Consider the following 20,750-nt stretch of genomic DNA (forward strand, 5'->3'; position numbering starts at 1 on the left):
CACATAAAATAGGATTTAAAAACTTACAAAAATGACATCCAAATAAGTGCAAATTGGTATAGTATTAATCAAATACAAGAGTAAGCGGGGTAGTAGGAATCAGAGAAACAACCAGAGGGCAGTGAGGGTACTCAGGGAGACTTCTGACAGGGCTGATTGTGGGCCTAGGGAAGGAAGGCGGGTAGAAGGGCCATGGGCTGGTGGGTCATGGGGACAGAGGGGAGAAAGAAAAAGGGCCACATTTTCATCAACAAATTCAATAGGCCTGGATGGTAGGCAGAAACCAATACGTGGTTTTAACAAGGATGAATATAAACTCCTGCACTTTGGTTATAGGGGGGAAAAAAGTGTCTAAGTACAGGAGAGCAAAGGTCTGGCTTCACAGAGGTTTATGGGAAATGGGACTAGGGGTTTTCATATACTACAGATTCAACACGTGACAACAGTCCGGTGTAGTCGTGAAAGAACTAATGCGATCTTAATCTGTACGAATAGAAGAGCATTGTCCAGATCAAGGAAGGTAACAGTCCCACTGTACTCTGAGCTGGTCAGACAACATCTGGAGCACTGTGTCCAGGCTGGGCGCCACATTTCAGAGGGACATTGACAAACGAGTGTGTCCAAAGGAGGGCGACCAGGATGGTGAGGGGTCTGAAAACCATATCATATAAGGAATGTTTGAGGGACTTGGCCACATTTAACTTACAAAATTCTCAAAGGGGATATGATTAATGGATTTTAAATATTTGAGGGCTCTCAGGAGGGTTGGAGGGAGGATCAGTGCGGAGGGGACAGGGAAGCCATTCTGCTTTTTAAAGGAAAGATTTCTCACAGTGCTAATGAAGATGTCATGGACTGTGGAGGGAGCAGGAATCTTTCCTGGGACAAGAAGTATGGGACAGGAAGTTGGCTGAAAGAGGTGGGAGCTGGACCAAATGACCTCTGAAAGCCCTTTCAAGACTGAGGGTCTATGGCTCTGTGACTCTAAAGGCAGGGAGGTAGAAAGGACTGGCTGAGAAGAAGAGCCAAATAGTAGAACAAAGAGAGGAGAAAGCTGGTGCAAGGTACATGTTGTGGGTCGTTGCTGGAGGGGCTTGGAAGCCAAGCTGAAAATGTTGGGTTTGAAGTGGTTGGCAATGTAGAGTTGTTGAAAATCCTGCAGCAGGGTAAAGACCTCACAAAAGCCACATTTGAGGAAGAGAATTTGGGTTACTCTGAGATCAAAGGACCAGATGCAGAAATGGAGGCAAGAGGTCATAGTGCCTGGCCTCAGATGAGCTGAAGAGACTAGGCGGCAGGGAAGACCTACGGGCCAGACCCAGTGATGGATGAGAAGGGGAACAGGAGAGAAGAGAGGGAGTGGAGTGTGTGGACCTCTGGGGTGGGGTGGGAAGTAGGGGGAGCAGTTAGTATCTCCAATGGGTTAGGGTGCCTGGAAAGGGTGTAGCTCAATTTGAGGGGGAGAGGAAGCTCAAAACTAGAATCTTACCTTAGAATTTCTTCTATACTGGCAGTTCCACCTGTCTGTCCTCATCCTGGGTCAGGGGGCTGCAAGTAGAGCATAGGGCTGTCGTGAGACTTCAGCAGGAGCAGGAGAAAGGGACCCACTAAGCTTATCCCCTAACTTCCCTGTGCATGTGCTCCAGCCCCGTCAGATTTGAAAGACCCTGGATTATCAAACCTCAGGAAGTAACCAAGAAAAATCCCAGATCCATAGGAAATAGGGAGGCTCCCCGCCCCCATTCTCTTCTACACCTCCAATTCCCCAGTGCCAGTGGGACATTTCCCTCTGCCAAGCTCAAGGTAAAAAACAATTCCACTTCAGGCTCCCGAGACCCTACCCTAAGGCCCACCTCACCTGCCCTCTGATTGTTCCATGGGAGAATCCACTGTCTGAGGTTCTCGATGGCTCTGGGAAGGAAAGCAGGGTTACTGAGGAGGTGGGGGAGCCTGGGAAGAGGGTAGGGGTGGGAGAGGGGACAGTGGTCCTTTCCCCAAGCAGGGCAGCCCCATGGGTTGATAAGAGAGTTGCAAGAGTTTCCCCTCCTGTCCTCAGTTACTGAGGGCCAGGAGAAAGCCAAGTGGCCTCCCTGCTGACAAGCCCCACATGCGCTCCTCTCTCTCTCTCCATGAGGGCTGTCTCCCATGGGTCCTTATCCAGGACTGCAGAGCCTATGCACAGCATCACAATCTTCCTTAGCTTCCCCTCTCATCTGGCTTCTTGTCCTGCTGTGGCCCCAAGAATATTCTCTCTCACTTTCTTCTGCTCCGGTCCCTTTCCTTCCTGCTGAGCTTATAGCCAGTAGAGCCTTCCTCATTCTGGCAGAAGCCCTTCCTCCCAGCTTTCCCATGCTCTGGGCTCAGTCAGCCTCCTCTCTCAGTGGTAGAAGAGCCCAAGCTGCACCTCCACCCTGCCCTCATCAGACTCTTCTTACCCGCCACCTCCGCCTGTAGAACAGGAGGCCCCCAACAGCCAGCAAGACCAGGATGATGCTGGGCACCAGCAGATGGAAGACAAATCCAGGGAGCTGGGGATCGGAGAGTCCCACATGTTGCCTTTCATGGCCTGTGTCAGTCAAAGGAACGGTGTTAAAACGGGCCTGGGGCCTGGCTGCCCCCTCACTTGCTCCTCGTCCTCCTTCCAGCTCTGCGGGGCTTCTCCGATCCCTGGTGCTCCTTTTGCCCCCCTGCACCACAGGGGGCAGCACGTTGCCCCTTGCATGGCTTCTGGGAAGGCTTGACTGAACAGAGAGGGTGGAAGGACTGCTGAGGCCTTGTGTGCGCAGAGATAGAGTCCTTGGAGAACCTGGCTTCTGATGGTCTTTGGGCAGGGCCAGTGGCTGATCCATCTCCTCGGGTGTGTGACTCCAGGCCTGGCCCGTAGGCTGGACAGTGACTGCACTGGGCAAGGGCATGCCAGTTGCGTCTGCCAGCTCAGGGGCCTCTGCTGATCTGGCAAGTGGAGAAGATGCCGGGAAGTCAGTGTGCTCAGTGGTCTCTGCTTGGACATTGCCCCCTTCTGGCCCGGAGGGTGAAAGTTCAGCTCCTTGAGGTACAGGACCCTCACTAGCCTCTCCAGACGCTTCTTCTAGTGCCCAGTTATTGTCCAACACAGAGTCAAGAACATCCTCCATCCCAGGGATGGGGGCCCCAACAGAGAGGTGGGGCTGAGGTGAACCGGCGGCGGGGTTGCCCTCGACGTTTGGTGTCTCTGGCAACTCAAAACTCTGGCAGGTACTCCTGGGTGGTCGCTGCTTGGCACTGCCTGTGTCCACTGCATTCAGGGGCTGCTCACTGGGCAACAGAGAGCTGCCCTCTGTTCCCTCAGAATCTGCCCAGCTCAAGCCAGCCCTAGGGACTGTGGAGGGGGCGAGGGGCTGGTGAGGGGAGGCAGAGGCCAGGTCACTGCTAGGGGTGGCTTTGGGGTATAGGCAGTTGCAATCAGGCTTGGTCACCACATCTGAAAGAACCATAGAGAGGGAGAGAGAAAGACGGGAGGAGATAGAGTCACCAGTCTCCAGCACAGCTTTCCTAGAGGGGCCAAGAGGGGGACATGGGTCTGGGGCTCCCCTCATCCCCTGACTCAGCCCTGGAGCTGAGGAGAGGACAGTATGGGACAGATGCTCATGACTAGGCCTCAGGCAGAGCAGTGTCTCATGGGTCAAGAGCGAAGAGGGGACTTCAATGCACAGACTGGGGTCAGAATCAGGGAAGACAAAAGAGAACAGACAGCCCATGCTAGAATTCCAGCCAGCTAGACAGCAAGCCAGGATGAGCAGAAGCCAGACCTTGAGGTTGAGAAGTAACCTCCAGGACTAACACAAGGCACCCTCAAGCCCAAAGACACCACACTGGTTGGAAAGCAGAGATGGTTTCATGCACAGCCAGGGACCACACAGCTGCAGCCACAGGAGGGAACTGACTGGAGCTGGAATGTTGCCATGGCTTGAGGCCTTGGTATTGAAACAAGCAGCCTGGACTTGGCCACTGGCAGGTGGCAGGGCCCCAGCTCCTGTCTCAGGGAGTTGTAGGAGGACACGTGTGGCACAGGACGCAGAGACGAGGACACGCAGGGCACACATGTTACGTAGCTGGACCAGCAGCACTGAGAGAGTTTGAATGATGCTCATACTTCAAATCCTGCTTTGTCCCTTGAGGGGACACTCAAGGCATCCCGGGGACTTCTGGAGCCAAGGTGTCCTGGTGATTCACAGCAGGGCTCTTGGAGTGAGGGCCCTGACTCCCAAATAGGGTAGGATATCTGCCCTCTCCACTGAACCCTTCCAAGTGGTCGGCCAGTCTGCAGCGCCCATGGGGAAAGTCTCCAAGAGGGTCCCTTTCCACTCTCTGATCTCCCAGCTACCAGCATCATCCTTCTTGATGTCTTGGCATGCAGACATATGTGGGTGTGCATGCACACACATGCCAGAGAGACATGTGCCCAGGAACGGCCAGAGGTACGTGAAGCCACATATGTACATGAAACAAGCACATCTACACACACAGGCGCACAAGTAGCAGTCTTCCCCGGGGTGCCTCCAGCCCAACAGCTCACCTCCCGGCTTGTCCTTGGTCCCTTACATCCTCCCGACACCATCCACTTGCTGGTCCCTTGGACTTACCTTGGCTGGAGCATTTAGCAAAGCTCTCGCTGCAGTTCTTGGAGAACACATTCCAGTTTTCATTAAGGAGATTCCTTGTTTCATTGAAGACATTCTTGATCTTCTCCAGCAACTGGAGGGGTGTCTCATAAAAAGTTCGGACACAGGCCTGGAAAGAGAGCAGGGAGCCCCTTTGGTAAGTCTGACCATTGACCCCACATGCCTATCTATTTTGTCAGCCTCTCTTGGGCTTTCTCACATCTGTCTGCTTTTTTCCCTTTCACATCCTCCTTACTTACCTTACTGGTTTGCAGCAGAATCTATTTGGAGGCTGTGGAATGTGCCCTTTACTCATATAGCCATTAAATACAAGTATGGTAAAGACCCTGGAATTGTGCAATGGGTGAGTGTGGAGTGGCCCCTGGTAGAGTTGGACTTTGTGTCCAGCAGGGGCATTTGCATAAAATACAGTCTTATATGTGTTATGAGCCCTGTGAAAAAGGAGGACTAAATGAGCCTGGCAGTTCAGGGAGCATTCTCCCCCCTCCCCAAAACGGACTCAAAGATGTTGTTGTTAAGTGCCCATTGAGTTGGTTCTGACTCATAGTGCCCCTGTAGAGGGTTTCTGAGGCTTTAAATCTTTGAGGGAGCAGAACGCCTCAGTCTTCTCCCACGGAAAGGCTGGCTGTCTCAGACCGTGGGCCTTCTGGTTCACAGTCTACTGTATGAAGCCAGAGCACTCCCCTACTCAAAGATGAGCAGGAGTTAATCAAGAATCCAGTGTGAGGTGGGATGTGGAGAGAACTATCTAATTCCTGAGGCAGGATAGAGCCTGAGATATTGAAGGTCTAGGAGAAGGAAGATTGGCAGGGCTCAGTACCATCGTTCAGGGGAAAGTGGTGAGAGGTGCAGATGGAGAGGGGTCAGCAAGGGCAAGTCCTGCTGGTCCCTGTGGGCTATTTTAAGAACTTTTAATATTATCCATAGAAAAACAAACCCAAAAATATCTGAAGGCTTGCTGGGAAGGAAGTAGTGGCCTGGTAAGACTTGGGTTTTAGAAAAATCATCTTGCTGTGGTGTGGAGAGTGGGATGGAGCAGGCCACAGGGGATGTGAGCCCTTCTCTGACGTGAGGAAGGGCTGAAGGCGTCTGGCCCTAAGTGAGCTCTCCCACTGGCTTCTGATGTTTCTCTCTTCTGCTCGTGGGATCTGGGACCTCTACATCTACCAGAGCTCTGAGAAGCTTCTCATACTCGATATTCCTTGTACTACTCGTGCTGTTCCACCTCATTCCCTTACCAGATCCCCCTTCTCCACCTGACTTCTAGATGCTGGCATTCTTCAGGGCTCCGGCAGATATGCCCACCACTTCCTGCCCATGACTCTCAAAGTGCACAGGGAAGAGTTACAGGTTTTTACTAAGATGTTGTTGTTGTTGTTGTTAAGTGCCATCGAGTCGGGTCCGACCCATAGCGACCCTGTACAGGGTTTCCGAGGGTGTAAATCTTTACGGGAGTAGAAAGCCTCCTCTTTCTCCCGCGGAGCGGCTGGTAGTTTCGAACCGCTGACCTTAAGGTTCGCAGCCCGATTCGTAACCACTACGCTACCAGAGATGTAGTCAGCGACAACTCATGATGGCCCCATATGTGTCAGAGTAGAATTAAACTCTGTAGAGTTTTCAGTGGCTGATTTTTCAAACGTAGAGCCAGACCTTTCTTCTCACACAGTATGTCCTTAATGAATGTTTTACTACATCAGTGAATGAATGAAGGAAATGTCCTGGACTCAGTTCCAGTATTCACTGGCAATGTTGTTTCTGTGGCTGTTGTTAAGCGCCATAGAGTTGGTTCTGACTCACAGCGACCCTGTATAGGGTTTCCGAGGAGAGGCTGGTGAGTTTGAAGCACCGACCTTGTGGTTCAAACCGACCTTGAAGTCCAGTGCATTATCCTGCAGTGCCACACCAGGACTCCACCAGGAATATAACACTGGCCAAAAGAATAATCTAATTTGTGCTTATTTCCTCATCTGTAAAGTCAAAACAATAAACCCTGCTAGCTGCTCTGTAGAGGTTGTTGTAAGAAAAAGGCGAGCTGGCTCTCTCCTCTCTCCATAAACCTGTCTCCCCCACACCTTCCTTCATACTTCATAGATAAAGCAGCAACCATTGGACGGAAGTTCCCTGTGCCCCACTGGTGCATCAGGAGTCTGGTTCTTCTCAGCTCCAGAGGAAGGGTCCCTCCCTAAAGAGGTCTTCCTCTCCCTACCCAAGGTGTAACCAAGTGGGGTCCAAGGACCACTGAGAATCATATCATGGGTGGGGTTACCTGTTAAAACGCATATTCCTGAATCCCCACCGCCTCCCCAGACCCAGTGAATCAGACTCTCTGGGCAGAGTGGCCTGCCTGGGAGTCTACACTTCAAATAAACTCTCCAGTGGATTCTTAGAAACTGTAGAGCTGGAAATTCACAAATTTAATACCTTGCATTAAAAAACTTTCCTACTTCAACCCCATGCCCTTCCAGCTTGCCTCGTTATTTCTGCCTCCTTTTGGAGCCAATTTCCTCCATAGTATTGCCTCCACTTCTTCTCTTTATATTCACCCTGATCCCGCTAAAGCCTTCAACAGCCATCTCCATGTTGCCAAATCCAATGGACATTTTTTTTCAGTCCTTACCTTGCTTGGCTTGGAAACACCATTTGATAAACATGACTACTTCCTCATTTAATACACTCTTACTTGGGCTGCCCCTCCTTTATCTGACCTCTAAATGCTTGTGTACCTCTGAGCATAGCCTAGCTTTAGTTCTTTACTCCCAGTGGGCAAGAGATACAGTTCAAAGGCTTCATAGATGATCCATCCATAATGCTGATACCTCTTCTCTCTCTCTCACTCTCTATTTATCTATATGCTGTTGTTAAGTGCTGTTGAGTCGGTTTCAACCCATAATGACCCTGTATTGGGTTTCCAAGGAGTAGCTGGTGAGCTTAAACCACCGACATTGTGGTTCAAATGACCTCGCAGTCCAGCACATTACCGCACAGTGCCATAGCAGGACACCATATAGCTATATAAAATGTAAATTAAGACACTTAGATCCAGTTGTCTGTACAAAACCTCCATTTGGCCATTTCACAAACATCTGAAGAGTAACATGTCCTATGGAAAAGACTGCAATCATTGTAATAAAAAGCAAAGTATATGATTTGTTGAATGTAAAACTGATGATCTGCTCTGTAAACCTTCACTCAATTCACTATAAAGAGTTGAAAAAAAAAAAAAAAAGATTAATATGCCTCCTAAATGGAACTCCTGTTCTTCCCCCAAAACCTTTTTTACCATTGGATCACTCCATATCATCATCACTGAAACATCTAGGTACTCAAGACAAAACTCTGGGGCTTGTCCTTGGCTCTTCCCTTCCCACAGCCGCTGCATTTACCAAGTCTTGCTGGCTCTGCCTCCAATGTCCACTTGCCTCCACCTTCATTGCACCACTTAGTCCAAGCCATCACTGACCTGGACTCCCTGCCTCCATTTCTACCACCTACAGCTCATCCTCCACAGGGCAACCAGAATGCCTTACAAGGGCTGTTTACAGTGGCTTCCCTGGCACTTACAACAAAATCTTTAAGGCCCCAGACGAGATGGCTCTTGCCTCCTCTACACTCTTCCTTTTGCATTCCATATCTAGCCATGTTCACCACCCTTTGGGTCCCTGGATGTGCACATTCCTGTCCCCCTGAGGGCCTTCTGCATCATGTCCCCTGAGATGGAACACTCTTAACACATTTTGCTTTCTAACTCTTACTCATCTTTGGATCTCAAATTCACATGATCTCAACCAGAAGCCTGTTTTTTCTTCCCCATGTCCATTCAAATTCGAGATCTCTGTTTCTCTCTCTCAGAATCTTATGTAGTTCTTGTTCATGATTCACTATTTCATTTACTCCAGATATTCCTGTCTCTGATGAACCCTTCTACAATACAACAAGCACATACCACATATTTTACTTATCTATTTTATCAACTGTCTCACCATCTCCAACTCCACCCTCAAATGTAAGCTACATGAACGTAAAGATTTTTGTTTGTTTTGATCACAACTGTTTCCCAGTGCCTAGAACAGCATCCTGTATACAGTAGGGACATAATACCTATTTGTAAAATACATGAATAGTCCTTATGCTTGAAATTATATTGATTTGTGTCATTGTTTGTTTAATGGCCAGAGTTCTGTGTGGCACTGTAAGATAAGCACTGGACTGCTAACTGCAAGGTCGGTAGTTCAAACCTACCATCCGCTCCTTGGAAACCCTATACAAGGTCACTATGAGTCAGAACTGTTTCGGTGGCACACAACAACAACAACAGCCACCTCATTTGATTGTGAGTCCCCTGAGGGCAGGAACCATGTATTTCTTATACACAATGATACTGTCAAGGCTGGGCACTATCCCGCCTGAATAGTAAGTCCTCAGCAGAGGTTTGTGGGATGAAAGAATGAATGAGAAAGTGAGTGAATGATGACATGAAGTGAGGCATGTGAAGGTACTCAGTACTTATGAGCAAGGCCAGGTGGCTGGGCTCCTTGTCCCACCACTACTTGTACTCCCTGCAGCCACAGCCACCCTTTGTCCTTACTCAGTGCAGCCAGTTCTACACAAGTTGGGAACGGAAGTGAAAGCAACCCTCCTACCTTGTCATGCTCTTCATGATCCTTGGTGAAGCAGCTCTTCAACTGCAAAGAAAGTTCCTGGAGCTTCAAGATGAAATTGGCATTGGGGGTGTTGTCTTTGAAACGCAAGGTGTCCTCCATTATGTCTTGCACCAGGAGAAATGCCTTCTTAAGGTAGCACACAGGATCATTCTGCAAAATGAGAATCTAGAGCTTACAGCCTGATTGGTACAGCCTGGGGACGGAAGCTCTATGCTAGAAACCCTCTATGCCACAAAGACAGAGGGCTACTCCACCCCTGGAGGAGGGCAATACCATGCCAGCAATGTGGAAAATACCGCTCTCAACTGCTCTTTCATTCCCTTTCTTTGGGATCTGGTACTTGTGAAAGTTTTGGATTTGTTGTTATTAAGCGCCATCGAGTTGGTTCCAACTCATAGCAACTCTGTATAGGGTTTCTGAGGAGTGGCTGGTGGGTTTGAACTGCCGACCTTGCAGTTAGCAGTCCAGTGCTTATCCTACAGTGCCATATCGGGACTCCAGACATTGGAATAAAGGAAAGGAAATATGGATTCTGATCGGAGAGAATCAGAATTCTTTGGCTTTCTGAAAGTAGGGCTTTAATCAGGGTGGGGGCACATAAGGAGAGTAGGCTCTGAGGAACACCCCTCTCTCTCTTCTTCCCTCCTCCCCTCCTTCTCTCTCTCTGCTTGGCTTCTACAAAAGTTCTATACCACCTGGCTCTTTCTAATCCTCCAGCACATAGATTACCTCAGGACCCAAAGAATAATGTCAGTATTTCATTCATATATTCACTCATCATTCATGCCTTTAACAACATTTACTAGAAACTTATTGGACTAGGTGCTAGGGGGAGAGCTAATGCAGACAGAATCTCTGTCTTTGAGAAGACCACCATCTCTTCATGGAGACAACTCAGACCACTCATAAAGGCGGACCAAAAACTCACTTCTAATTGAGGTGTGTATGGGCAGGTGTGTGCAAGCTCAGAGATGAGGGTGACCTCCTATATCATGGCAAAGGTTTTGTAAGAGACAGGAAGATGGATAGACACGGAATAAGGGCCTGTGTGAGGGCAATTGGAGAGGTATCACAGACATCAGGAAGAGTTTAAAGAAGACTTGGAGGTAGGGAGGAGATCTGTGAATGGAGACTGGAACTCATAATTGTCCAGCTAAGCAACCTAGGCTTTCTTCTGGAGTGATGAGGGTCTTCCATACATTTTGGGGAGGAAAGTGAAAGCAACAGGCTGAGATCTCAGAAAGCTCCCCCTAGTGGTGGTATGAGGGGTGTGCCAGTTAGGAGGCTCCTGAAATTGTCCAAAAAACTAATCAGGAGGGACAGAGCTCAGGCTGCTGAAACCCACAGAACCAGCAGCACTGGGTGTGTGTGGTGGGAGGGAGAGGGAAAGGCCTGGACCGACTCCCTGGATGCTGGCCTGTCTGGTGGATGGAGGTAATACTCTTAAGCCAAGCACGTGACCGGGAAGTAATAGTTTGCCTTAGGCCCTAGAGCTAGCCTCACAGGGTTCAAACAAGGCCTCCAACACTTACTAGCTCTGCTTCCGCAACCTCTCTGAGGATAATAAACAATATCAGTGTACCTCAGAGTGTTTTTGGCAGAGTTAAATTAGAAATGTGCCTGGCATCATAGTAGGCACTTGATATGTGCCTTGACAGGAGAGAGAGAAGCAGGGTATCTTGCCCAGCCCTGGACCCTGGCACCCCCCCACACAAGTACCTTATGCCCCTACTCTGCCCAGCTCTAGGATTTCTACCACCTTCATGCACCCACTCCCAGTACACCTAGAAGATCTATAAAGGCAGGACTTGTAAACAATCAGCACTCACCAACTGGTCCTGGTCTACAAACTCAAAGGCAATTTGGCATGAGGTCTGCATCTGACTGTCAATCTGTAAGAGAGAGCAGCCCAGTAGTGTCAGGATGGCTGAGACTTACCTGAGCCTGCCTCATAGTAGGGATTGGAGTTTGGGGATGGATCAAGATTTCTACCACCCTGCCCCCCAAGCATACCTGGAAAGATAGGGGGAAGGTAAGGCCAGGGTTGAAGAACAAGAAGTCTCTTTCTTCCACCACCTACCTTATGAAACCTGACAGATGCCAGCTGCTAAAAGGAAGAGCTATCTAACAGAGTATATAGAACAAAATCTTCCCCTGGGAGATAGTGGGCTCCCGGTCATGGCAGGGATTCAAACAAAGGGTGGATCAGCTCTGAGGATTCAGGATATGTGTGGTTTAGGACTAGATGCCCTCAAAGTTCTTGCTGGACCCCAGAGCAGTGGCTCTGTGATTCTAAGCTCAGAGAATGCTGTGGCTTTTGGGTCTAGGCAGGAGTAGGAGATGGGTCACAGGGGAGGCCCAGCCTGGAGGCCCCAAGCTCAGGGCCCTGGAGTTGGCCTTCGCCAATGGTGTCCCACCCTGCCCAGCTGGCCAGAGGGATGGTAAATTCCCATCTGAACAGAATAGCAGTCATGATATTAAACTAATCCTGCCTGATTGGACCATGCTTGGACCCAAGTAGAATGGCGCACCGACTCCTTCATGGCCTGCATGAGCAAACCACCTCAGCCCCAGTGCTCGGGCAAGAGCCAAGGAAATAGGGGTGGAGAGCTGGCAGTTAGGCGGGTGCCTCCCCTCCAAATCTGACAGTGGCCCTGGCTCTAGACTGGCGGCATATCTAGGAGTCCAGGAGCTGGTGACAACATGAGAACGCAGGCACTGTGCCGGCTCCCTGGAGGAGGCATCTCACTCAAGGAGACAGGCCTCAGAAGTCTTTTTAGAGTCCACACTTGATATTCCTGGGCAATCACTAACATAGGCAACCAGCTGAAAGCTCATTCTGTCCACGGCTTGCAGGGAAGTTAGAGACGGTTTCAGGGCCTTTACACGGAGAGGTGAATGACGGGGGCAACAGTGGAGCTGGGGCATGGGGGGAGAAGCCACAACCATGTTTGCACAACACTATTTTTCTTTGACCCTGCTCCCTGGATTATGTCTCAGTTTCCCCCGTGGGGAAAAAGCGAGGTACTCACCAGGCTCTGAAGGATCATCAGGTGGCTGTTGGTGATTATATGGCTACAGTGTTTCGAGGGCATCTTCTCGGCAGCGCTCCAACTCACCAGGAGACAGGCCAACAGCAGCCAGGAGCCCAGCCATGTCTGTGATAGAGAAGGCATCATTTCTCCCCAGCTCTCACTCCCCGCAAAGAGCCCTGGTGGCACTGTGCGTTAGACTTGGGGTTGCTAACCACAATCTTGGCGGTTCAAACCCACCAGCTGCTCCAAGGGAGAAAGATAAGGCTGTTTGCTCCCATCAATATTTATAGTCTCAGAGTTCTATTCTGTCCTACATAGGATTACTAGGAGTCAGAATCAACTCAACAGCTCTGCTGAGGGCAGAAAATCAATGAAATTCTATAGACTCTGCCCCTTACTCCAGGATGCAATAGTGCCCAAATCCAGATTTACTAGCATTTCCTACCAGCCATGACACAATCGTGCTTTCCTTGATGACAACCCAGATGTCACCTCCTCTAAGAAGCTTCCCAGATTCATCCAGGCCAAGTCATTAGACTTCTAATGATAACATGGGTGGTATGCCTATCAGACTAACTTCCTCATTACCCAGGAAACTCCTGGAAGGCAGGACTTGCATTTGCCTGTTATTCTGCCCCTGCAACATTTGACAAGGAGCCAGACACCTTCTAAGCAGCCTACTCTTCTCAAATTCACATTCACACACCAGCTTTCAGACTACAAGCCAGAGACCTTTTCCTGGGCCCAGGTCTCGTTCTGCCATTGGAAAAACTGGAGTCCCCAACTCATTTCCCTGGGTACTTATCCCTTGCCAGAGACCTCTTTGAGCCCAGACTATGTGTTTCAAGGAGCCCAATCAATTGATTACAGGTTCCAATGCCTGCTATGAGACAGTCTTGGCTAGCACCTGCCTATTAGAGTCTCATCAAGCTCTGCATCCAGCCAGCCCAGCTCTTACCATGGTGAGGACATTTTTCTGAGACCTTTCCCCTCTTTCAGCACCCACCTGGCCCTGTAGCCGCTCAGCCCCAGAGTGACGGAACTAGCTCCAGGCACCCTGCATTCCTCCTTCCCTCCTCCTCACAGAGGTCCCCTCTGTTCTCTCCTAGTCTTAGGTCTCCCCCTTCTACAGCTAGAGGCAGAGACCCCCTTGAGCTCCCTTCCCCTAGCTTCAGGTTGCATCTTGGGAGCTCCTGAGCCTCCTGGCAGCTGATGCCCCCAGATTCAGGGAAATGCTAGCAGGGTGGGGTGAGGGTTGGCACCTTCCTGGCTTCTGGGATCTGGGCTCAACCCCAGTAATCCAGATGATGAACAAATAGTGCAAATAAATAGCACATTGGAAAAACACAAGGCGACTATGAAACAGCCCACAACAACACGCTGATTTACATATAACTAAAAGTCCAAATGCTGTCAGCTCTTATCAGGGAGAAGATTCAGCTCTGGCTAGGCTTTCAGGGAGGCTGCATGGAGAAGGGGCCTCCGGGAGGCCTTGAAGGATGGAGAGAAGTTGGAGGCAAAGAGAAAGAAAGAGAAGTCTGAAGGGAAAAGGCAGAGGATGGTCCAATGCCACTCAGCACAGGGACAACACCGGGCCTCCTGGCCTGGCCTGAGGAAGGGAGAATGTGGATGAGAAGGACCACAGTCAGTTAGGGAGGTACTTTGGATGGGAATGGCTGCCCAGAAACTTCAGGTTCAGGACCCATTGGAGGAAACTGGGTCATGCAGATGGTGTGTCTCTGGGTCCCAGAGAAGAGGATGCTCAGCACGATAATCCTGCCACAGACACTACAAAATATTGGTAATTGTGGATAGCAAGGTGAAGACAATGCTTAACCCCAAGGGCTGCCTGACTTTTGAAGATATTTCAGGCTTCAGTTTAGGGAGCACGGAAGCCGCCATATGGATGACTAACTAACTTTAAAGGTGGTTAAAGGGAGCCTCTTCTGGACCTGGGACCCTAATTCTGCCTCACAGGAAGACCAGGATGGACACCCGAAAGTTAATGCTCTAACTGCATCTGGCTGAGCTGGCTCTTCTTCCTCCTCCCTGTTTCCTCCCACTCACCAGCCTCTGCCTCTGTACAGCAGCCTCAGGAAGGTGTCCTTGCTGTAGGCTCAGAGAGATTCTGGGATGTCTCAATCCATTTTTCATTTGGTCCATCATCTCCATCCACAGGTCTCTGGAGAGACTCTGGCATGACTGGACCCTTGGGCCAGCCACCTTTTCTTTCCTCCTCTTAGTATCAGTCCAACTTTCCCCAATATCTCTTCCTCAAGCTCCTTTCCCTTACCCATCACCTAATCCTTCCCCCGTCCCCCTTCAGCCTCACCTCCTCACTCTCAGTTAAGTGTTTCCTTCCCCATGGCTCAGTTCTTCCCTCTCCCTCCATCTGCAACCCCTTCTCCCATCCCCAAACATTTTTCTGCTTCTCTTCAGGCCAGGTTTCTCCTTTCATCTACTCCAGGGCTCCTCAGAAGCAAACCCACTGGAAGACCATAGACTGTTCAGTAACAGTGTCACTCATATTTTCAAGGAAGCTGCAGCAGCTACAACCCAGGGTTCCGGCCCAGCATCCCCCATGCAGTCCTGAGTTGTTCCTACCCCTTGTCCAAAACTCTGCAGCAAACTCTCCTTTCACTTTCTTCCGGATCTTCATAACCGACCAAGATTAGATTTTGCAAGAAAAAGTTTCAGAGCTAATGTCTTCAAAGTCATGGGTCAAGTCAGCTCCGAGGCTTGTTCCCCACAAGACAAACTTGACTCAGCCACCGGAGTCCCCATCAGCTGTTTATGGCTTTCCTGCCTGCTTTTTTTCTGCCAGCAGGTTGCTCGACCTTAGCATTGTATGAGCCTGGTGGTCCCTGAACTTTTCCTACCCCGAAGCGTCCACTGCCCTGCCAGTTCTAGAAGCATGTGTGTATCTGTTGAATAAGATGTCCAGTGAGGAAGGCACAAGACCCACAGCGACTCTTCCTGTCCCTTAGCAGTGACCGATCAAAAGGTTGAGAAGTCGGTAGAGGCAGAGGCACCCTGGCTGACACTGAGCCTCCACTCATACCTGTGAACCCCTCTTTGCTGCTTGCGGGTGGCTCAGCTATGCTCTCTGTGCCATGGGATGTGCAGCCATCCCCTAGTCATGGAAGCGCCGCAGCTCCTGGAGAAGCTGCAGGGCCGCCTCCAGCCGCCTAGCGCCGGGGGCCTCGGGGCAGCTTCGCGCGCCAAGGCGGGAAGGAAACCGCAGTCCTCCGCCGCGGCGGGAAAGCCTCTGTAGCCCGGACGTCCGGAGGGTCCGTAGAGAGGCACCGCGCCGCTCTCCCGCCCGGGGCCCAGACGCCGCACCACGGCCGCCGCTTACCGTGGGAGGGCAGCGCCCGGCAGCGCCTCGCGCGGTCATACGGGCAGCTGGGTCCCGGCCGGGCGCGCCCGCCGCCCTTGCTCGCTAGCCGCTGCTGAAGTCTGCGCCCAGGCCAAGGGGCCGCGCCGTGCCGCTGTGCCGGGGTGCGGAGAGATCGGCAGAGGCGCCGAGAGAACCGAGGCAAACTTTCACTTTCCCCAGCAGAGCTCCACTGGCCAGCTCCTCGGCACAGCCTTTTAAGCGGGCTGGGCATGTGGTTTATGGGAAATCACCCTGGACATGCGCCAGACACACAAACACACTCACACACACACGCACTGATACAGACAGACACACACATACACACACTCCGGAGGCCCACTGAGCCGCTTCCCCACCTCCTCCCCTCCCCCAGCCCTCCGTCTGGTCTTCCCCGCTTGTCTTTCCAGTCGCCCTCTGTTTCTTCTCGAACAGGACGCGGGCTCCACCGCCTCCCCGCCCTTCTCCCGCGCGCGGGGCTTCAGATAGAGCTGTTCGTTTCTCGCTCTCCAAGCAGATCCGGTGCTGTCAGTCTCTTTCTAATATTTGTCCCAAGGGACTTTCCCTCTAGGCCCGAAAATCCCCAAATCTGAGTAGGAAATGATCCGAGAGAAGGGACAGGCACTGGGATAGAAAAGCAGGCAGTGGGGCCTTTCCCGTGCTCACTCTGCAGCCCCTCGGAGGAGTCTGAGTCAGCAGGTCTGTAAGCAGCCCCTTCCCTCTTAGGCAGCCCCCAGGCAGCCTGCCTAGCCTCTGCTCTCTTGTCCTGACGGAAAGGGGGCCACCTGGCCAGGAGGGGAGGGAATGTGCCCTGGGAAGGGTAGCTGGGACACTCTGCTCTCTATGCCAGAAGACATGATGGGCGGGTGATGTAAATGCTGGCCGGGACCCTGCTCCCTCTTGGCAGGGCAGGATTGGAGGTCATGCACCTATTTCCCCTGTTGATTTTGGAAATGCATTTATAAATAAGCTGAATCACATTTTACATCTCTACATGGTAGCGTAGTGGTTACGACTTGGGCTGTGAACCGCAAGGTCAGCAGTTCGAAACTACCAGCTGCTCCGCGGGAGAAAGATGAGGCTTTCTACTCCCGTAAAGATTTACACCCTCGGAAACCCTGTACAGGGTCGCTATGAGTCGGTTCCGACTCCACGGCACATAACAACAACAACAACATGAACCCTAACAGCACAAGCCTATTATCATGCCAGCTTCAGGAGCTTTTCAGTTCTTCAACTCATTATTATTCAGTGTCTAGATCCTAGGAGAAGGCTTCACTAAGTTCTTGGATGTTTTCTACTATTTTTCAATTCCATTTTCCCACAAACTTTAAAAAATTTATATATATATATATATCCTGCCGTGGCGCTGTGGGTTAATGTGCTAGAGTACAAAGGAGCTCTGGTAGCGTAGTGGTTACGAATCGGGCTGCGAGCCGCAAGGTCAGCAGTTCAAAACTACCAGCTGTTCCGCGGGAGAAAGATGAGGCGGACTGCTCCCGTAAAGATTGACAGGCTCAGAAACCCTCTGCAGGGTCGCTATGGGTCAGAACTGACTAGACGTCACTTAACAACAATATATATGTGTATAAATATATATATATGAAACCTGGTGTGGTGCTGTACAGTAAGCTGTGACTGAAAGGTCCATAGGAAGCACAACGGCAGCAGTTCAAACTCACCACTCACCTCCTCAGAAAGCCTGTACAGGGCCACTGTGAGTCGGAACCAACTCAACAGCACTTAACTTTTCAGTTCAGTGCTTATCCTATAGGGCTAAATTTCTTGTCACTTGCCCCATCCCAGGGTTTCCAACCAATTTATTCCAGTTTGACCCCCTGCTAAGAGTTTGCCATTTCACCCCAGATATACCTGTAGATTCTGATTTAGTATATCTGGGGTGGAAATGCACATTCTCAGCAGGGGTTTGAACCAGAATAAATCAGTTCATTCATGGAGCAAAGCTTACTCCAATTCCCAAAAGTAATTTTAATAGTCCCATGTCTTTGCTCATGCACTGGTCTGGTACCTCTGCTTGCTTCTTTCCTTTCCCCATTTGTTCTTATGGCTAAATCTTTATTCTTCAAGACTGAAATTGCATCTCATCATTTGTTCTTATGGCTAAATCTTTATCCTTCAAGACTGAAATTGCACCTTCACAGTTCCCCAGGTAAATCAATACTTCCTTTTCCTGTGTTCCCAGTGGAGTTGATTTAGTCTATATAGTAGCCTGAGCAGTTGTTTGTCATTCATTCATTCGTCTCATTGTTTTATAAATTAGTTAAGGTGCTCCTGACTAAGGCAGCATTTTAAGGATTAGGGTGATGGCTATATTCTGCCTCTATCCTGGACTGATACTTCCTCTAGGGTGGCAAACTGTGTTTAGTTATCTCTGAATAAATGGTGCTCATAAGTAGTGTGACGCTGTGGGTTAATGCGTCAGACTGCAAAGTCATTTGAACTGCAAGGTCGGTGGTTCAAACTCACCAGCTCCTCTTCAGAAACCATATACAGGGTCACTATGGGTCAGAACCGACTCAATGGCACTTAACAACAGCAACAACGAGTGTAGAAGGAGCAAACAGATGCTTACAGCACAGGAAGGAAGGCCTGAGATAGAAACGCAGTCAGAGGAAGCAGGTCGAGGACTTACTTCCCCCCAGGAATGTTCTCTCAAGTAGCCCTTGTATGATAATGATTTTTAAGATAGCATGTTGACAAAGATATCACAGTTCTTAAGACTGATGAGATGTTAAGAGGAAGCAATGTGAGAATGATCAACTCTAGACTTCTTGATAGGGTAGTCAAAATTCTCTTGCTCCTTCCTTCACCAATCCAACCCTGCCCCAGGCGCCTCGTTAGAACCTCTCTCTGAGGGGAATCATTCTGTGTCATTTAATCGCTCAATTTTTCATTTTCCCTCAAGTAAAATTCTTTATATACTCAGGTTTGAACCCTGACTCCATGACTTAGAAGCTCTTTGACCTTGACAGCTATGTTTAGTCATTTGCTGTATCACTTTGGATAAACCGCTCTCAGCTTCAGTGTTCTCATCTGTGAAATGGACACCTTCATTTCTCTTTCTCAGAAAGGTGTTATAATGATTGAATGCCTACAAAGTATTTAGCACAGTGGCTGAAGGTGGATTATTATTATCATTTTCTGTCCATTTGCGTGGGTCAGAAGCAATGACATAGTGGTAAGGTGAACTTGGGAGTTCCAATGTCAGATTTTAGTTCTAGCTTTAGCTGTGTGACTTTGAACAAACCCTTAATTCCTCCTAAGCTTCTCTTTCCCTATCGTACAATGGCAATAAGTCTTTCTTCAAGGAATGGTTGTGAAATACAGGAAATCTTCATGGTATTGACCAACGTAGAATAGGTGCTGAGTTATAATAGAGCTCTTTAGAATATTAGGCTGTGGGGTGCTGGATCCATGGAGAGATGTGTGAGGCCTTTAATGAGGGTAACTGCAGTTCTCATGATCTGTTACCTTAAAAGGAGAAATTGTAAATATATTAAATCACAGAATCGCTTTGCCACCAGACATGGGGAAGTCGAGGCTAGAATTCAGGACGTGCCTTTGAGCACTGTCTCCCGAGCTTGTTCTGTACTCAGTCTGATACTCTTACTCCCTTCCTGTGGCTAGCTGGGTGGGCAGTAGTTCTTGGCTGGAACTCAGAGCCATTTGCACGTGGTTCCTTAGATATTCATACCCATGCAATCCTGTGTGTGTTCCTCTGTGGGCAAGGAGTTTTGGAACCACAGAACTAGAAGCTTTTCTACCCCCACATTACCTCAAGTGAGGAAATGGAGGCCCAGATAGGGGCCCCCTCCTCCAAAGTACTCATGTATTGACAGAATCTGAAGTGGAGGACTCAGAAGTGGGATCTACAGGGAGACAACTCTGGGCTCCTATGTTCTTTCCCTGATCAGATTAATCACTGGTGGAGTCATGTCCATCCATGGCTGGGGGAGGCAGAGAGGAATTTGGAACCATCTGCCATTAGAGGTTTCAATGATTTCCTAATGTAGATCAAGAAGATCGCACGCAGATGACCCTGGTAGAGGGCAGAAGGGAGTATAGGAGGGACCCTGCCTGCCGGAGGAATGAACCAAGGGTGGGAGGAGAGAAACTGAAAAGGGAGAATGGAGATAGATGACAGGAAGTGGGAGTAAGGCTTCATTTGCTGCTTGTCGAAATGTCATTTCCTTGAAATTATTTGTCAGGCAATTTCCCCTTGAAGAGATCTATTCTAAGGAATTAACTTCTACCACAAAGTGTTTCTCTTTCTTAATCTCACTCTCTCTGATATGGGTTGAACTGTGTTCCCCCAAAATATATATCATAAATCTTAACACCTCTACTTGTGGGATCCTGGTGTGGTGCTGCAGGCACAGAAAGGTTGGTTTGAACCGAAAGGTCAGCAGTTCAAATTCACCAGCCGCTCTTTGGAAACCCTTTACAGGGTTGCTATGAATTGGAACCGACTTGATGGCACTTAACAACATACTATGAATCCATAGGATAAACACTGGACTGCGAACCACAAGGTTGGCGGTTTGAGCCCACCAGCTGCTCCGTGAGCAAAAGTTGAAGCTTTCAGCTCCTACAAAGATTTATAGCCTTGGAAACTCTATGTTGTTGTTAAGTGCCATGGAACCGATTATGACTTACAGCAAACCTGTACAGGGTTTCCAAGGAGCAGCTGGAGGGTTTGAACTGCAGACCTTGTAGTTTGCTGTTCGCTGCTATAGTGCCACACCAGGAGTCTAGAGGAAACCCTATTTAGGGTCTCTATGAGTTGGAACCAACTGAATGCACTTAACAATAACAATATACCTGCAGATGTAGTCCTATTTGGGAATAAAGTTTCCTTTGTTATTAATGGATCCATATCAATGTAAAGTAATGTTTAAAGCCAATCACTTTTGAAATATAGAAGAACAGATTAGCCAGGGATGGGAAGGGAAGGGAAGGGAAGGTAAATTCCTAAATGGAGTTATTTTTGTTAAAT

General features: G+C 49.5%; 1 protein-coding gene across 3 annotated transcripts; it reads right to left on the reverse strand.

The window, feature by feature from the left end:
- Positions 1-1,502: 1,502 nt before the first annotated feature.
- Positions 1,503-15,754, reverse strand: CSF1 (colony stimulating factor 1 (macrophage)). 3 transcript variants are annotated; one of them, XM_006865947.1, is made up of 9 exons: positions 15,716-15,754; positions 12,355-12,480; positions 11,152-11,214; positions 9,302-9,472; positions 4,623-4,770; positions 2,918-3,460; positions 2,436-2,566; positions 1,859-1,911; positions 1,503-1,548 (listed from the first exon to the last, which is right to left on the reverse strand). In XM_006865947.1, the coding sequence occupies exons 1-9, from the start codon at positions 15,752-15,754 to the stop codon at positions 1,503-1,505; spliced, it is 1,320 nt and encodes a 439-aa protein (XP_006866009.1). The 3 variants fall into 3 exon arrangements, with proteins under 3 accessions (XP_006866009.1, XP_006866010.1, XP_006866008.1); XM_006865948.1 differs by lacking the exon at positions 2,918-3,460; XM_006865946.1 differs by having other exon boundaries at positions 2,436-3,460.
- Between the last annotated feature and the right edge of the window lie 4,996 nt (positions 15,755-20,750).

The sequence above is a fragment of the Chrysochloris asiatica genome, unplaced genomic scaffold, assembly GCF_000296735.1.
Source record: "Chrysochloris asiatica unplaced genomic scaffold, ChrAsi1.0 scaffold00085, whole genome shotgun sequence".
In the NCBI taxonomy this organism is placed as follows: Eukaryota; Metazoa; Chordata; class Mammalia; order Afrosoricida; family Chrysochloridae; genus Chrysochloris; species Chrysochloris asiatica.

Excerpts from the sequence above, each read along its gene's own strand:
- CSF1 (XM_006865946.1), bottom strand. The coding sequence starts at position 15,754 with ATGACCGCGCGAGGCGCTGCCGGGCGCTGCCCTCCCACG. Across the intron at positions 12,481-15,715 it reads CCGGGCGCTGCCCTCCCACG|ACATGGCTGGGCTCCTGGCT; the intron begins GTAAGCGGCGGC and ends TCTCTATCACAG. Across the intron at positions 1,549-1,858 it reads ATGGAACAATCAGAGGGCAG|CCCCCTGACCCAGGATGAGG; the intron begins GTGAGGTGGGCC and ends CTCTACTTGCAG.